This window comes from Geospiza fortis, unplaced genomic scaffold, assembly GCF_000277835.1.
Source record: "Geospiza fortis unplaced genomic scaffold, GeoFor_1.0 scaffold130, whole genome shotgun sequence".
Lineage (NCBI taxonomy): Eukaryota > Metazoa > Chordata > Aves > Passeriformes > Thraupidae > Geospiza > Geospiza fortis.
The window spans coordinates 3,743,016-3,761,423 of NW_005054300.1; the positions used below are offsets into that span (position 1 = coordinate 3,743,016).

General features: G+C 39.8%; 1 protein-coding gene across 1 annotated transcript in view; it reads right to left on the reverse strand.

Moving 5' to 3' along the window:
* Positions 1-2,215: 2,215 nt before the first annotated feature.
* CFAP58 (cilia and flagella associated protein 58) overlaps positions 2,216-18,408 on the reverse strand; it is a 56,536-nt gene continuing 40,343 nt past the window's right edge. The window contains exons 16-18 of the mRNA XM_031063309.1: positions 8,118-8,237; positions 6,513-6,646; positions 2,216-2,336 (exon numbers count right to left, since the gene is read on the reverse strand). Coding sequence (XP_030919169.1) covers positions 2,216-2,336; positions 6,513-6,646; positions 8,118-8,237 — 375 coding nt within the window. The remainder of the gene's footprint in view (positions 2,337-6,512; positions 6,647-8,117; positions 8,238-18,408) is intronic.

Sequence of the window (18,408 nt, forward strand, 5' to 3'; positions counted from 1 at the left end):
AAACAGAGAAAAAATGAGACCACACTCATGAGGCCACTCCTCAAGTGCTGTGTCCAGTTCTGGGTCCCTCACCCCAAGAAAGACACTGAGGGGCTGGAGTGTGTTCAGAGAAGGGTAATGGAGCTGGGGAAGGGTCTAGAGAGTCCTATAATGAGCTGCTGAAGGAGCTGGGGGGGCTCAGCCTGGAGAAAAGAACCCTCAGGAGTGACTTCATCATTCTACAACTACCTTAAAGGAGTTGTACCTGACAGAAGCTGGGGCTTGGCCTCTTCCCCCAGGTAACAAGTGACAGGCCAAGAGGACATGGCCTCAAGCTGTGCCATGGGAGGCTCAGGTTGGACACCAGGAAGAATTTCTTCATGGAAAGGGTGGTTAAGCATTTGAAGAGGCTGCCCAGAGAGGTGGTGGAGCCACCATCTGCTCAAGAGTTGCTCAAGAAATCACTGGACATTACACTTAGTTCCCTGGTTTAATTGACATGCTGGTGTTCATCCAAAGGTGGGACTGGATGATCTTATCCAACCTGAATGATTCTGTGATTCTGTGGGAGATGTACACAGACTCAGATTATCTCTGGATGAGTTAGGGGGCACACTGTACATTTTGGAGTGTAATACATCAGCGGCTTCTCTACAGAGTGACAGGGTTCTTGGAGTCCAACTGTGCCTCTAGTCCATGTGAATTAATAAATGTGTCTTTGATGATTTATTTCAATACAAATTACTTGCCAGTGTAAGCACAGCAGAATCCCGCTCCAGGCAGGATACTTGCTTGGGACCTTAGAAAATACCAACTTCTAAAAGCCTCAGTAAAACCTACTTGGGATTCCATCAGACTCAAGTGCCCATGTCAGTTATTGTCAATTATTCCATCTATAAGGACATGTCAGATTCACAAAAGACACTATTCTGACAGCATGACTGCCCCAAAATGATAACTTTAGCATAATGCACTTGACAATGAGAAAAGTAATAATAGCTATTTTGGGGACAAAAGAAAAATACAATGGATCTGATGACTAAGTGTTCTGGTCTCCAATGTAAAAGCAAAGTAGATCCCTGTCGTATTTAACTTGATTCTTTTGAATTAAACACTTCCATTAAAGTTTCCCACAGTAGCTTTAATATTTAATTATGTATTCCACCAAAGAAAAGAACAAAATCTTTGCAAAGGGTTTTTTGGGCTTTTTTTTTCTGGATGTGAAATATTTATCAGCATATCTCTTTGGACAAGTATTTTTATCCCCCAGGCAGGGAAAAAAAACTTCCACGTTCGAATCGGTTTCAAAACATTTTATTTTACAGCTTGAAAGTTTTCTATACTTCAGCACCTCATGCCGTGACTTTGTTATTTCACTTGTTAATGAATGGTAATTAAATCTCTTTTGGCTGAAAAGGTTGGAGGGCTCCTGCTGTATTACAAAAACAATTTCTGAAAGTTACAAAAATGCCCAAGTGTCTAGAAATTAAAGCATAAAGTTTGCCATGTTTTGAGTCCAAGTTTTAATCGCTCAGAAGGATTTGTGTGGGAGAACAGCATGTCCCAGCGAGTGTGCACAGTCCCCCCAGATTGAACAGACATAATTATGTCACTTTGTATCTACCAGAGTAAACACAATCGTGCTCTTAATAATGTACATTGTGGCCACAAACTTCCTTGATCTTCCTAACAACTGTAGCTAACACTGCATAAACCCTATTATACACTACCTACACAGAGAACTGCTACATATGTACATCTAAGTAAAGACTTGTTAATTTTGCATTTGCTCAGCAGGGCTTGAAACATCAGCCTATTAATTTTTCTTCTTTTCTGTATTCTCATTTCTTTCAGGTGCTTTGAGTCAGAAGATAAATGGAGTGTGTGCTTACAACTGAGGTAGATAAAAGAGAAATAACTACATATTAAGGCATTTTGTGGCATTACAGTGCTAAATAGAGACACAATATTGAAGAAGAAATATCTCCACTTTCCATTTACATCCATGCAGGCATCTGCTGGCATCAAATGGGCAGATATGGTACACAGATTGTCAAAAGAACTATGTTAATTCTAATATAAAATGTAAAATATATAAATGCAATATAAAATGTAATTCCAATGTAAAAATGTGTTTGATTACATGCAATATACCATTTTTTCCTGAAGGTGATACAGTGATTTCAGCAGATTCTGAATGTCTTTTAAAATTACAGTTTCTCAAATAAGTGCATTCCTAGACTGCAATTTTGGGAATGGGTTTGCTTGAAGGAAAGCCCCCTAAGTTGAAGTGAGGTACATCAGTCTTGAGGGGTGGTAATTTTGTCCTCATACCAGTGCTGAATCGCTCCTTCTCCCTTTAAATAGAAACAAAGAAACAGAAAATTCATATTTCATTCTGCAGCGCAGAGGTGTTTACAAACTAAGGAAATCTGAGTCCTCCAGAGTTTCTTTGATACAACCACATATCAAGAGATCATTTTAAAAATGTTGATTAAACACTTTTTAGGCTAAACCTCCAAGACTAGGTGTCTGTTTGGATCTAATTACTAATCCACTGATGGAGTTTGGAATTATTAAAAATTAGAAATAAATGAGCTTTCTTTGTGCTCCCCAAAATGGTCAGAGCACCTCATTAGAGCAAGTATGTACATGAGCTCCATGACTTCAGATTTCTAATCACCATCCTGTTCTAGCTGGAATATGCCTGTTTTCAAACAAACAGCCACATTCATCAAAGGCACAATGGGGAGGATTTTTTCCTTTGTTGAATTTTAATGAATATATAGTGCTATCTGTCTTCACATTTTAACAAAGTTCCAATGATAATTGCCCTGTCTGTGACATTTGCAGAAAGCTAGCAGTGTGCTGTGGGTGCACTGACAGCCCCAGGGAGCTGCTTCATCTGAGAATCCAGGAGGTCTTGACTTTGATGGCCTCAAGAGGAGGGAACAAGGGTTAGCTGGTTCCACTCTCCCAAAGTTGGGGAGGTAAGCAGAGCACTACAAAGACAAAGGGCAATATTCCAACCTCACTGCAATATACCTGGGTGCTTCAGAGAGAGGTCCTGAGATATTTAAGATTAACCAAGTGAAGCTTTATGAACTTCTAGTTTATCATAACAGCAGAAGTCTCAAGGCTTTACAAAGAAGGTCAGTACATTACTTTATTTCACAGTCACTGAGATTGAAAAACAAATGTGAGTGCAACCACACCTGTACAAAATCTAGCCTTCTCACATGAGTATCTTTTCTCAGTCCCCACCAAGGGAAAACACTTCTGTAATTATTACTTTTCTATCTGCCCCTAAATAACTGTCACCATAGAAAGAAGTTCAGAGAAAGTGTGACAGATGTCTAGTTATGCATTCTTTTCCAAACTTGACCCATACAGAGGTAGGAGAATAGCAAAAAGATGGCATAATGAACTTAACAACAAAAACCATTTCTAACTGGTTTTAATTGTATCAGTGCTGCCCTAATGGATATGCCAGCTGACAGGATGAGAAACTAACATTCTGTATTTAGATGGCTTATCCCATCTCACTATTTGGCTTCCAAGTCTGGGGAGAGAAAATGATCCAGAATCCATGCTCATTTTTTCCTCGTGCTCCCATGGAGACAACAAACAGATGTGCTCATCAGTATGGAAAATTCTATGCAACTGAATACTAGAATATATTATGCAGAAGTAATGTGCAACCAGCCACGTGCAAAAGCTCCCTGTTACTACTGACATCCCTCAGTGCAGTTATTTACATATATAGGACTGCTGGATTAGGTCTCTGGCGTGGATTTAAGCTTCATATTTTCTCACAAATCCTTATCAAGATCAAAATGGGATCTGGGTGCTAGAAGCCACTAAGAAAATAGTGATGCAGAAAGGGTTCAAGGAGCTGAAGTTAAAAATAGGAAGAGATAGAACAAGAACAGCTAAGACAACTGGGAAAAGCAACATTCAGATTCAGAGAGCTGAAAAAGAGGATTTCAAATTCACAACCAAAATCTTCAACACTGAATTTTCATTTTTAACACAAAACAAAGCTAAATTCCCACTGTTACTATGTTCCTTCAGCATCACATGCAAAGCTGCATTTATTCAGTACCACGATGTTAAACCACAACTCAAAGCTATCTTGTGCAAATCAATAAAAGCTTTAGATGATAACTTTGTGTAAGGTTATTCAAGAGTATTAATTCTCTTTCATACCAGGGTAGTCAATAATGTTGTTAATGCTATTGTCCTGACAGGATCCTCTTTTTATTAGCAAAACCAGCTACATTTATTTCAGACATGATGTTAACATTAGCCAGCAAGATAGAGAATCAAGTCAGTGGTTTTCTGTCAGCTGGGATTTAGAGATATCTGAGATTGTATGAATCAAATGGCCCTGGCTCTTTGGCCAGCATCCACACAGCAGGCCCAGCCCTGCCTGAGGCAGCAGGGGTGTGGGATGGCTGGATGGCAGGGAAGAGGACTCCTGGGGGAAGAACCTGACTGCACAACAGGTTCTCTCTGCTGCAGAAAGCCAGCAATGTGTCCTGCACACCTGGGAGGCTGGAGAAGGAGGGCTGTGCAAGATTCTTTTCCCTTGCCAACACAAAGCACAGCCTAGAGACAGCAGAAGTTGCAGTTACCCAGGACTGGTATGGCCAGTTATGCCTCTAGGTTCCTCAAAGCAGGATGCAGTCCAACAGGCTTGACTGGGGTACAAAGCAATAGGGGCAGAGGAGAGCAAAGCCCAGCACCACCCCTCAGCTGCCACGAGACGGGAGAGGTGCCAGCCAGGGCTGGCAGCACAGTGCTGGTGCCTTCTGAGGCTCTGCTGGGGACCACAAGACGACGCCAGCATGCAGAGGCACCACTAACAGTACCTGAATGTGCTTCCAAAACACAGATGTCATAGAGACACCAATGCTCATCAGACTAGAGGCATGATTGCCCAAAAGAACAACCTGACAAGCTGCCCCAGTAGTAGGTATTTATCCTGACCCTATAAACAGTGTATCCAGCACTAAATTACTTTCAATATGAATTTTTTTTGCTGTATAGCATGCCCCCATTCAGCTACCATCAACTCACACAATATTTTTTATTTTAAAGCAATTATGTCCTTAACAAGTGGAGTTTTTATGAGAGGAATTAATTTTAGGTGAGATATAACAACAAAATGTGGGTGAACTTCTCCTTCTATGAACAGAAAGAGACATGATGCCAGAGTCTGAAATGGAAACGCCAAATCTACTGTGAAGGAGACATTTAGCTGCTGGAAATGGATTATCAGGCATTATGGTAGCCTCACATATTGATCCTAAAGCTCCAGAAAGGCAATTAGCACTGCACAATTGCGGCTAATTCCAAACATTAAGGTAACATTATGCAATTTGCAGATGGACAAAAGTCACTGTTTATCACTGATTATTTTGCTAATTTAGTCATCAAATAATCTGTTGTCTGAAATTAAGGAAGAATTAATAAAGGCAGCTTTGAATTCTATTCAGCAATGCTACAGAACCATTGGCTTTAGTGTGTGAGGAAGGCATGAGCTGAGGATGGAAATAAGTGGAAAGACAAAAGGCTTTCTGCGCATACTGAAAAACTTGGTAACAGATCACATCATCTGACTGCAGAAATCTAAGAAATCTCTTGCTAAAGTTAAAGCCCACCCTTAGCACCCTCAGCAAGTTTTCAGATGACAAGCTGAATGGGGCAGTTGACTCACCTGAGGGATGGGATGCCATCCAGAGGGACCTGTATAAGCTCAAGAAGTGAGCCCATGGGAATCTCTTGAGGTTACACAAGAACAAGTGTGGGGTGCTGCACCTGAGTCAGGGCAAGCCCTGCATCAATCCAGGCTGGGGCATGAGCAGATGGAGAGCAGCCCTGCCCAGAAGGACTTGGGGATGCTGTGGGTGAGAGGCTGGACACAAGCCAGCCATGGGCACTCACAGCCCAGAAATCCTGCTGCAATAGGACAAGGGATAAGGGTTTTTAACTAAAGGAGGGTAGATTTAGACTAGATATAAGAAGGAAATTTTCTGTTATGAGGGTGATGAAAGACTGGCCCAAGATGCCCAGAGAGGTGGTAGATGCCCCATCCCAGAAACATTCAAGGTCAGGCTGGGGCTCTGAGCATCTCATCTGGATGGAGATGTCCCTGATCATTGCAGGGGGGCTGGACTAGATGGCTTTTAAATGTCTCTCTCAACCCAAACTGTTCTATAATTCTATGCTTTGATGTCAGAGACAAGACACTAATCTGTGCTCTCTGGGCACCATCTCATTGGTATGAACAATTTAACTGGACTACAGAACATGTTCAGCAACATCTCTGATGGATGTTCGAGTCCTGGCCATAGATCATGGTAAATCCAGACCAGACTGAAGGAACATGAAGGATAACATTCAGGAAAATTAGGCAACAAAACTGTATCACCTCAGTCAAATTTGGCCACATTCTGATCCAAAGGGTCTAAAACAAAAATCTAGCTTATGCAGAAAGTTGTGTAGACAAAATTGTTGTTTTCCCATACTTCTTCTGTTGCTCCTTGCGTTTCTGAGACAGATATTTCTTTTTCACTTCCAGAAGCTCATTGTTAAGTCTTTCAATTTCATGTTTGTATTCTTTGCTCTGTGTTTCACACATAGTCAGTTCTGAGGACAAAACCTAATAAACAAAACACAAACAGCAGAAACAGGATATGTTGCATCACTTTCATAAATGACTGTTTTTACAAGCACTTCCTCTTTTTATATTTGATGACATAAGACATGATCATTTTCTAACACAATTCTTTTTCCCACTTGATGTTTCATTTGATCTCACCTCCATTCACTTAAAAACATCTTACAAAATAAAGGTTATGCCATTTAACCATAATACAACATGTAAAATACGCTCCAAGTTTTACGGGAATGGCATTAATAGCTACATTAGCTCTTAATTTCTGGGACATAAAGCTGGGCAAAAATCCAAAGTTAAGGTCTTAATAAATCAGGGAATTATTTTATAATAATGGGGTTTATTCACAGGATTGCACTGCTAAGTGGAGTAATTCAATCCACACAGGCAAAGTAGTACCGGGCACTGCAAATATGAATACAAAGCTACCTATATGTGAATCAGTAAAATTTTGAAAAAGGAGGAACATGCATAGTGCACCTTCTTTCTTTCAAAAGGGGAATAGCCTGACCTGGCACCCCAAAAGGGCATGCATGCCATCATGCTACAGCATGGTGTGCCTGAAATGCAAAGCAGCAATTGACTGCATTAAGGACAAATAAGGACCGTATGGAGAACTTCAAATCACGTTCAGTTTAGCTAAACCCTGGCTTCTATTTTACATTTTCTACATTGTTTTTCTTCTCCATGGAAAGCTAAGATTTGCATAACAGTCTCTTTGTTTCCTAAGGGCCCATCTGCTCCTGCATTTTTTTCCTCATGGTTAGTATAGACGTGATTATGATGCAGTGAACAGGAGATGATGACTTCAACAGAGAGAGAAGCTGCAGAAGTAGATGAACTCCTGTGGAGACTGATCTCTCATGCAGGCAAGAATAGGAGTAGATCAGCTTACTCATAGAATATCATTGAATTCTATCAAAGAATCGCTTTTTAATATTATGCTTTTTAAATGTTCTACAAGATTCTTTTGGAAGCAGGAACTCCTCCCTCCAACTGACAAGGGGTTAGAACAGGTTCCTCCTGTCATCTCCACAAAATCTGCAAATCTAAATATACATGTACACATGGCAAGAGAAATAACAATAACTTAAGACTGGATTCTCAGTATATTCTCACTGGTTTGTTAAAAAGAAAACAAAATGGCTTTGATTTGCTTCTTAAAGATATTAACAGCTTAAGATAAAGGGAAGGAGAATAAGCTGAATGAAAGGCTGGCAGCATCCCAGAATGCCCACGCAAAATACTTATTTACAGCATTGTGCTGCTAACTCATATTGTAACAAGACTTTTCCTCTATTTTAATTAAACAAAGTAGAACAATGTGCAAAAAAAGTTTGTTTGCTGCTCTGTGTTGACCCTTGAGGAGATGCAGCGATAACCCTGCTTTCCTGCGTTATCAGTTCACTGAGGATCTCCCTGCAGCCCCTCCCCAGGGCCAGTGGGCACCTCTTACCTTGATCTGCTTCACCTTCTCGCGGAGGATGTTCCGGTACTGCTGCAGCTGCTCCGTGGCCTCGGGCCCAGGCTGCCGGGCCAGCACGTGCCTCAGCTCCACGTACAGCTTCTCCTTTTCCTAAGGAAGGGACAACAGGAGGAGCTCTTATTAAACTACTACAGCAGCAGCACAGCCTGAGAGGAAATCAGCCTCACTGAAAATTGCAACTCACTCAGGAAGGTATTTGGAGAAACAAATCTGCCTGTGTGTCAGGCTTTCCTCACTAGCCATAAGGTATTTAAAGTTGTTGTGATAGCAATGGGAGAGCTCATTAAGATAAACATCCAGCTACTTCAAACCATGAATGAAATGCTCTTAAACACCATCACTAGCAAGCACTCTCTACCTCAGCACTTACTGGAAGAGTATCCAGAGCTGGGAAATTAATCACTAGAAACTGTGCTTATTGCAATCTTTCTTCTTATGAGTCACATTGCCTTACATTAAGGATCACAGCTTTACCCAACAGGATGTGAGCTGGCTATAGAAATGTCAGCAAAGGACTGTACAAAAGAGTTACTTCTTCCAAAGAAAATCCTGCAAAGCACATGTACACAAACACAGATATTTATATATATATAACCTTTCAGTTTAACTGCAGGGGCTCTGGGAAAGGAATTTTAAACAGCAACAATTATGACTAGCACAATTACCAAGTAATTTTTGTCATGTGTCTCCTTGTTCTTTATGTTGGAACAGTAATACTTGCAGGAGTTGGATATTGCCATGCCTGAAAAGAAACCACACCACGGACCCACTTACAGCTTTCTGTACTGAAATGCTGCTTTCAACTGTGTTTCGAGAGTGTACTTGTTTTTAGTCTGAAGAATAAAGCTCTGAAAAAAGCCACCTTCATAGTTTTGCACATTACAATAGTTTTACTATCTACCCTGGAAAACTAAGGTCATTAAATAATATGATTTAGTAAGATCACATCCTTTTCTGGTACAATGAAAACTGGAAATAAAAAGGAGACTAGCAGACAAAAGATTTAACTGAGGAAGACAAAAATGCCAAGAAGAAGGCAGGATAGGTGATTATTTACACTGGATTTGGCAAAGCCCCTTTTAACTGTCTTTTTTATAAGGTCTCTCTACAACTCTTACCACAGAATTCATCTGTTGATGTGGGAAATGATGCTATCACACCATCTAAAATTGCTACATTTGGTCTTTCTCAGTGGTTGAGCAGGGGTTTTCAGAAGTGTTTTGCTATTTTGAAGATGTAAAATTTTACGTGTCCAGTCTTCAAGAACATAAGGAGTGTAGAGCTTTTAGACCTCATCATTTTCTAAAAACTATGCACTACAATGGTCACAAGTTGGGACCCCAAAATGGAATCACTTCAAATCATGCCTTACTTTTGCAAGAATTGTCCTTAAACTCTGCAGATTACTGAGGAAGAGTTCCCTATAAATGAAATTGTTCACAGTTTATCTCTGGAAAAATCAAAACCTCCTGAGACTCGGACTGAGGTTTGGATAGCAGCAAATACTAAATTGAGAATTCAGTCTGAGTAAAGAGTTAAGTATTCCACATCATAGTGGTATTCCCACTACCAGCTTTCCTTACTTCTGAGGAAGTAAGATTTTACTGCAACATAAAAACAACTGCAAAAGAAAAATCCACCTTGTCAAAATCTGGCCAGTCAATATTAACATTTCAACCCTGAATGTATCATATATTTGTATTTTGTAATAGTGTAATAGTAACTTGGATAAATATGGGGCAATTGATAGATTGAAGGTCTTAAGTGCAATTGTTTTCCAATTTTTTTTCTCTCCCTACTCTCTACAATGGCCAGCCAAGCTCTTCAAACGCTGTGCAATGGTGTGTATAATAACCTCATTTAGAGACAAAGCATGCAATTCTATTGTAAGGAGAATCTATTTTATGCAGCAGAGACTCGTTAGGTGTCCAATGTATATTGTATCCATAATCCAACAGAGGCAGAACCAGATGTCCTATAATGCATATCTTGTCCTTCCTAACTGAGCACTGTCCATCTCTTTTACATCTAGTCAATTAATTTGTCACTGAGTTAGAAACACCATATGTCAGCAAAACATTAAGAGAAAACCCTGGATACTTTCCTCCTCAGCAGAAGCTTGTATTCACAGGTTGGCATTTCTTTAATTTCTGAAATTTTACCCCAGGATCCAAAAAGTAAATTAAAAAGAAATAAATTAATTTCAACTAATTTTAAAACACCAACCATAAGAGTAAATCTGTGTGAGTCACAAGGTGCATTTGCAGGTACTTCCATCTCTAAATATAAGAAATCAGAAATTATCAAGAAAAAAATGTCAGCACAAATTCATAAAGAAAAAATTTGTTTTCTGTAATAGATTAAGTCAATCCATTATGACTGGGTTTCTTTGGCTCATCCCAAACAGCCTCCCCTCATATTTCCCTCCATCCTCACACCAGGCTGCCATCAAAACACACATCTTACCACAGTTCTGAGGTTCTGAGATCAAGGAACTTAGAGTCACAAACACACTGCGAGGCACAACTCTCCTTCTTGAGGTGAGGGAAGATCAAATCTCTGCAAACCCACGCTGTTAAGCCTCCACTGGTAAGAGTAATGCACCTGAGTTCAGATCAGGTCTAGGCCAGTAACAAAGCTTTTTATGGGATCCTTCCACCACAAAATTCCCATGGAATTCAGCGGATGCTTCACTGTAGGACTGAGCCCATAACATCAACAAGCTTCACTGGTCTATGACACAAACTAAGCCAAGATGATGGTGGAGAGATGGTGGCACATTCATTTTGTGTATGTAGGGCATGCTGGAACACTCAGGCTGAGGATTACAGTTAAATTTCAGGCATCTCAAAGAGAATTTCAGGACCTGTGTGAACACCTGCTGTAAAAATTCTGCAGATAAAATTGCATATTATTTTTAGAATAGCCCTTCCTGTCTTAGATTTGTTTCCCAGGGGATCTCTGAGGAGCTCACAGATCTCTCTCTAGGCCCAGCCATTACAGTAATTTTCTTCATCCCAGGTCTCTCACCCATTTATTTGGAGAGGGAGGGTGGGGAAGTAAGTGGTGCTTTCCCCTAAATTTAACTAGGTGCTGTCTCAGCCATATTCTGTACTTCTCCTGGCCTGCTTGCTCTACAGCAAATTGAGACAAAATTCTTTTCTTCTGCAGAAGACTGGCTAGCATTTGGCAAACTTCAGTTGATTGTCCAGGATTAGGTGGTGCTCAGTTGCCTCCATCTTCAGCAAGAAGAATCACTTTTGCCAGCAAAACCTTACTTCAAAAGAAGCTGTTGCTGCTGACCAGCACAGCACCATTTGCTTTTTCATGTGAGAAGGACCATCAGTACCATCAGACACATTCTCAAAGTGGCAGCAAGGTATTCACAGCCATTAACAGGGAATGGGAAGCATTCACCAGTCCCAGGCTGGAATAGAGCTCTAAAGATGTGACCCCATTTTGTCATCCTGTCCCCCACCATGACAGCAGGAAATGGCACATCTTGTTAGTTAGCCCAGGGTTTTCTTCTGAACCAGAGATGATGGATGACCATGCATTTAATGAAGATGATTTCACAGCAGAAATAGGCCCTGCAGTCCCAGCTTCCTCATTTTTATCAGTTCTTTCCAAATAGATAATTCAACAAATTTACCTGGCAAAGCAGTACCCCAAGAGCCTTCTCCACTAGACCCACAAAAATCCTATTATGCACCAAAAGCTTTCTATCACATGAATTACTAAAAAAATACAAAAAACAAAACAAAACTAAAAAAGGCAAAAAAAAACCCCACAAAAAATCCAAAAGACTTTGCATCACAGTAAATTTAATTTATGCAAGTTCTTGTCTCCAGCAACTGGGCTGAAGAAAAAACTCAACAAGATAAAGATGTAGTGCAGAAGTGTGTGATGTAGTGTATGGCAGCAGTCCCTAAAACATTCAACCTAAATAAAAATTCTATTTTAATTAGTAAGGTGAAGAACACAATATAGTAACTGTGCAAGCACTCTATAGTTCCTCATGGCTTTGGTGGGGATAACAAGTCAGTGAATGTGCCACCGGGGGTTTCTTGTTTATTGGCACTATAACCAAAATGTCAGTGCTGTGCTGAACTCCAGAGGCATTTTGTTTATGATGCCACGCAGCAGCAGAGCATCCTTAGGGGTAGTGATTCCTCTTCATAAGTGTTAAACAGGACACAGAAATCTGGATTAAATACATACACAGACATACATATCTAGTCATAGTAATTTTCGCTGTACAAGCCCTACGTTTATTTGTTGTTGTGTACACCTAGCAGTAGCTGTTGGCTCAGTACATCTATCTTTAAAAGTTTTATGAGGTAAAGAAAAAAATTAGCATATGGTAACCTTCAGAAATTTTATAATAACAGAAGAAAGTTGCCTCCAGCACTATGAGAAATGTGCAGTGTAATCTTTCTCTGTAAACACTTTCCAAAAGCTCCTGCTCTTTCCTGTCTACTCCACATCCATCAGCAAACACCCTTGCAAGGATGCAGTTCCCTAAAACAGCTCGTGTTTTCATTATCACCTAGACACTTCTTAATCTCACCACTGTGAGTTTTTTTATTGGAAACACTAATTAAGTTTGAAAGAGGACACTGAGGCCCTTTCACAGGGAGGCAACACTAACACTGTGTTAGATGTTCTGGGTTTTCCTGTGAAAACCATCAGCTTGAAGGAAAGGCTTGGATAGCCTCACCTTTGGTGAAATCTGCACCACCCAAACTTGTCTTGTAACTTACTTCTCCAGTTGATAATAATGCTTCTCAAAAGCAATTCTGTTTCCTTTGGCACAGAGCAAACTGCACCAAATTGACAGGCATTTTCAAAACAGCTTAGTGAGAGAGGAAAGAAACCTCAAAACAAAAAAAGCACTTTATAAGGTCTTCACCCTTGGCTGCTTTTTGCAACAGCAAGAGCTGAATGCTGCAGCATCACCATCTTCCAGGAACAACAAAGAATGAACATTTCCACCTAGAGTGCAGCTGCAAGTTATTTTTATTATTATTATTGCTAGGAACGGTTACTATTAGATCTTCCCTAATAAGGGTGTAGGAAAACAGTATTTTTTCCAATGAACAAATAAATACATATACTCCTTTCAACTTCTGAACTCTGAAACACGAGGTTAAGAATCTATCCAAAGGAAATGGCATGGATGTGTCTTGCTGAAATAACAGCTACAGTACCCTTTTCACTATTGACATTACACAAGAGTTTATAAAATCATTCATCAGAGCAGCTCATTTAATCACAATGTTTCTACTCTGCATTGCAGAAGATTAACAATTATCTCCTATTCTGTATCTGTGAGCAGAAATAGACACACACACACACATATGAAAGTGAGCTGTTCCTTGAAGGTGAGAATTACCCCTGACACGACATGGATTGATGTAAATATTCCAACTATTTCCACAGTGCCTGCAGCTTGACAGCTGGGTTGAAGAGAGCTCTAAGTAAACCTTTGTTTTGCATTCTAGTAGCAGTTTGTCTTGAAGTGACCTGGAGGAGATCAGAGGTTGATACAAATCTTATCAACAAGGTTTCTAAATATTCTAAGTGAATAAGTCTACAAAGCAAATTATGGGGAACCTTTTACTGTATAATAATTACTTTATGCAGGGTTCTAAGAAAAAAAAATTAAGCCTCTTCTTCAGATCTAGACTATTTGACTTTAAAACTTCTGTATTTTAATGTCAGTTTAACAGCATGTATTTCAGCTATTCAATAGCCATTTAGATTTTTAAAATTTTAGATGAATCAAAGAATTATCACAGCTCTGTTGATAATCATTAGCTGTTCCTGCAGGTGACAGCTTGGGATGAAGATTCCCAGTAGACCCAGCTTCTGTTCTCACTTCAGACTGATCTGGCAGATGACCTTGAAGGGTCAGAGGGATTGCAGAGCTCCTTCTAGAAATACCTATTTTTAAGTTAAGCACCTATGTCTCTTTAGTCACCTGCTTGACTTAGATCTTTAGATTTCCCTGAAAGATGAGAGCACTTTGCTTCAAGTCCTTTGGTGTTCTGGAACTGCTACCTCTGAACAGCTGTGTCAAAGTCAAGCCACCACTTAAATCTACAATACCTGTCTAACAAGGCAGTAAAGCCTACATACATCTTTTTGACAGGACAGCAGAGTTCCCCTGCATACATCAAGTACCTCAGGGAAGAAAGACTAGTCTCCTGTTACACTTTGGAACCTATTAAGAAATAACAGTACATCTAAGAAATACACACAGCAATTCTGAAATCATGAATGTTTTAATGCATGGCTTCCTTCAGGCTCACTGTAATTAGAGCTGAGCCTCTGCTATTCTTCAAGGAGTTCTGTTTCAGTTCCCCTTGCCTGCTTCTTAAAATTCAAAGAAACAGGACTAAAGGAGGGGAAAGTGAATCCTAATGTCCGTGTAAAGACAACTGCTGTGCTCAAGTTTCCTGTCCCCTGTTTGTATCCCCTCTAAGCTGTATCTACTCAGACAGGCATGGGAAGCCTTGAGCTCTGAGCCTCCAAGAAGAGGTGCAGCACTTGGCTGACTGATGCACCCCACCTGGCAGAGACTCTCCTTACTGAGGTTCATGGCTCCTGTGCACTCAGCAGCACATTTCTGGATGTCTCAAGAGAAGAGTGGAGAAATGGGACTCTTTCTACACCTGATTGTGTCCTCCTATGTCCCATTTTAAGCCACCCTTCTAAAAAAACCCAACCAGACACAGTGAATCTGCCTGACTTCTTCCAACACTACAAAACAGCCTTAGCTGCAGCACCTTTCTGCCTGTGTTCCCTCAACAACAGCACCATTCACAGTAAGAATGAAAATAAGAGAACTGGAATATAACAAAATTATTCTGTCCCTGTGGAATTACTTTTTTTTATGGGGTTTTGCTGTTGCTGCAACTGTCATACAAGATAATAACCCATCACTGATTGGGATGCTGTAGATTGTCCATATCTTGCTGCTGAGGGAAGAGCAGAACACCCCTTATCTTACCACAAGAACACCTGCCAAAGGGTGAATACTAAAGATGTACCTCTAGCTCTGGGCTGCCTTATAGAATATGGGCTTGTGAATGTTTTGCTACACTGCTGCTGCACTCCTGCAGTAATTCAGCTTCTCTAGCAGATTCTGGATGGCTGACAGTCAGTATCGGATTGCCACAGCACTGCAAAGTCTGTGCGCTGCAATGTATTCAGTCAGCACAGCAAGTCATTTATTTTCCCTTAACAAGATAACTGGTTGATTAATATACTTTACCCTGGGGTGCACAGCAGATTTATTTCCTTCTCAGATACATGCTGAACACAGGAATGAGGAGTAAACAAGGTTGTTTTCAGTTGTTATTTGCTGGAACAATTCCTGAACTTTTTATCCAAGCTTTTTTCTAGCAAACTAATGTTGAAGTTAAGGGCAATTCTGACTGAGAACTTTAGGATTGGGTCATTTTAAAAATATATTTAGTCCAATGATACAAGGTATCCATGCTCAGGATTCTGGGTTCAAACCAAACGTAATGTATTTGAATAAAACACTTTGGTGATCGCTGTTTCTGTTTTGCTGACGCAGATTACAGATGACAGTGCTGTATCTTAGGTTCTTACATGGCACCCTTGCTTCAGTATCTGAATGGTATTAAATCTTTATTGTACACATGCTGAATAACTGCTTCCAGCCAGGGCAGTGATCCTCTGCTCATTCTACAAGAGTTCTGGACACAAAGAGTTATTACATGAATTGCCAAGGTTCACTAAAACTCCTTGAAGACACACAGGAATGAAACTCAGTCTCCCAGTCCCCCAGGACCACCATGCTGGTGCCTGTGTCAATACTCCTGCTCCTTGCTTTTCAGAAAGAGCAGGCCTGGACTACAGCAGGAGGTTACAAATGTGGAATAAAACTCACAATAAGCCACAGTGTACTTGTAGATAACAACCTCTTCAGACATGCTAAACTTTGTGGACTTGGGAGTAGATGTATTGGAATGGAGGACACAAAACTATGCTCGGCACTCATCTATGAAGGATAGTATTTATGTAATTAAAACAATCTTGCATGATGAGGAGGGGTGACATCTGATGACCCACTAGAGTTCTCTTTCAAGCTGAAACTCAAGTAAACATATCAATTATTTTAAGAAATTTGTAAGACAGATTCAGCATTCATGTATACTTGCCACCTATAAACCCTAAGGGATTTTTACTCTGCCCGCAACTTCCTCAGCTTTGTAAATAACCTCTGAATATTTCTGACCAAAACATCATTAGATAAGCTAAAAATGGTGCAGATCCCCAGAAATTATTTTCTCAAATAAACTTGCACCTTGCTTCTGTCCAGAGCCATTTATAATGGGAAATATATTTTGTTTATGAGGGTGGGGTAGTTTCACAGAGTCAGTAAAAATTATCTCTTCCACTAAGGAAACTTTTCACCAGAAATATTTTGTTTGTTCACTAGGTAATCTGCTTTACTTCCCATTTCTCAGTGCCAGAAATATTTGCACTGTTTTTATTGGAAAATTATTTTCTCACCCTAAAGAGCAGCCAATTATCTCTACGTGATGACATTAAAGTGATCAGCATACTTCCTACCCATTTTTTCAAAACCCTGTTTAAACAAACATACAAAGAAAAGGCTATTTTTCTGGGAAGACTTTATTCTTTTCCACTTGAATTGCAACATATGTGGGAGGAGGGAAAGAATCTAAATGTCAGTGTGTTTTTAAGAGCAGTTTATCATGCTGTAAATTTCTATAGCATAGAACATCTTCTAATTCTAGATGGACTGAGATTAGAAGGTCTAAAATAAACTAATGCACCAAGAAGTGTATGGGAAATATGCAGAAATACAAAATCAGCTCCTTTCTGAAGAGAGCTAGGGCAAGAACTGAACATCCCTCAGATATCTATTGAATTATTACATCTTACACAAAACTTTCAGGTAGATATGTAGACCTTCAAGAGACCTTCACACAGGTGACTCATAACTTTCAAGTTTTTGAGATATGATTCCTTACTACAGCATCACAGGACTGCATATGAGCCCCAGTAAATTGCACCAAGATTTAACATAATTATCCTACAATTGGCTTAGTGTGAGTGGTTCTGCCCTGCTCACAGAACCCTGCTGGCTACACAATCAATTTTTTTAAAATTAAATAATTAAATTAATTTGGAAAAAATTATCCGTGTTAGAACAAAAGACACTAGAGATATTCTAACTGCAAGGAAAAATCATCATGCCAGATATACAACCACTGAAAGACATTAATCCTTCAATTTAAAACCCATATTAAATACAAAACATCTCTACTTGGAGTCAAAGCTAAAATCTTCACTCGAAGTCCTAGTTTAGCAATGAACCTTTCAAACACAAGAAAAGGAAAACAAAATAATAGCACAAGAAGGAAATAATCTAAGAGTAGTCCTAAAGGGTGAGTTGATGCATTAGGTACCTCCATATGTCCCTTCATACTGCATTGGAGATTCCAATTCAAATAAGTTTCAAGGTATTGGACTGAAATTATTTTGATGGCACTAATTCAGTAGACTGTTATGCATCATAATATTGAGCTGGTAATGAGATATTTTTTATCCATCACAAGTTAGAACTGGGTTGCAGCCAGAGTTCATGGGCACACATTATTTTTTCATTTGAAAAAAGAACAGAGCTTGTCTTTGGAGTCTAAATCAAGGCTATTCTTACTGTGTGCCTTTGACACATCTGCCTAATTCTGCATGACACTGGGGAAGTAAACTTTTTCTTTATGATTCATATCCAGCTGAAAGCCAAAAAGTAAATGTTAGGTCTGAGTCCTCACGGTATTTCCTATTTCTATATTTCAATGCAAATCCCTTGAAATTCCAGCCACCAACTTAGAACTGGAGTCATAACCTCAAACCTCACACTCCACCCGATACTGTTTTCTCTCTCTTGTTTCGTTAACGTACATAGCAACACTTAAGTTTTTTATAAGGACAGGAAAGCATTTTTTGCCTTTTTCCTCCCCCCCACCCTCCCAGAACCATTTGATCAATGGCTAGAAGTTCTGGCAGCTTAGGTTTCTCAGTCAGAATCATTGAATACCATGTTGGAAGTAAACCTCAAGATTCATTTGATCCAACCATTCTTTCATTCCCATTTGCTTATATTGGTGACCATCTATGAGAGCAAAGAGTAAATTTGCTGTCCCTTTAATGGGACCACTCATGCAAGGACTTTGGGATTAGATCTTATACTGAC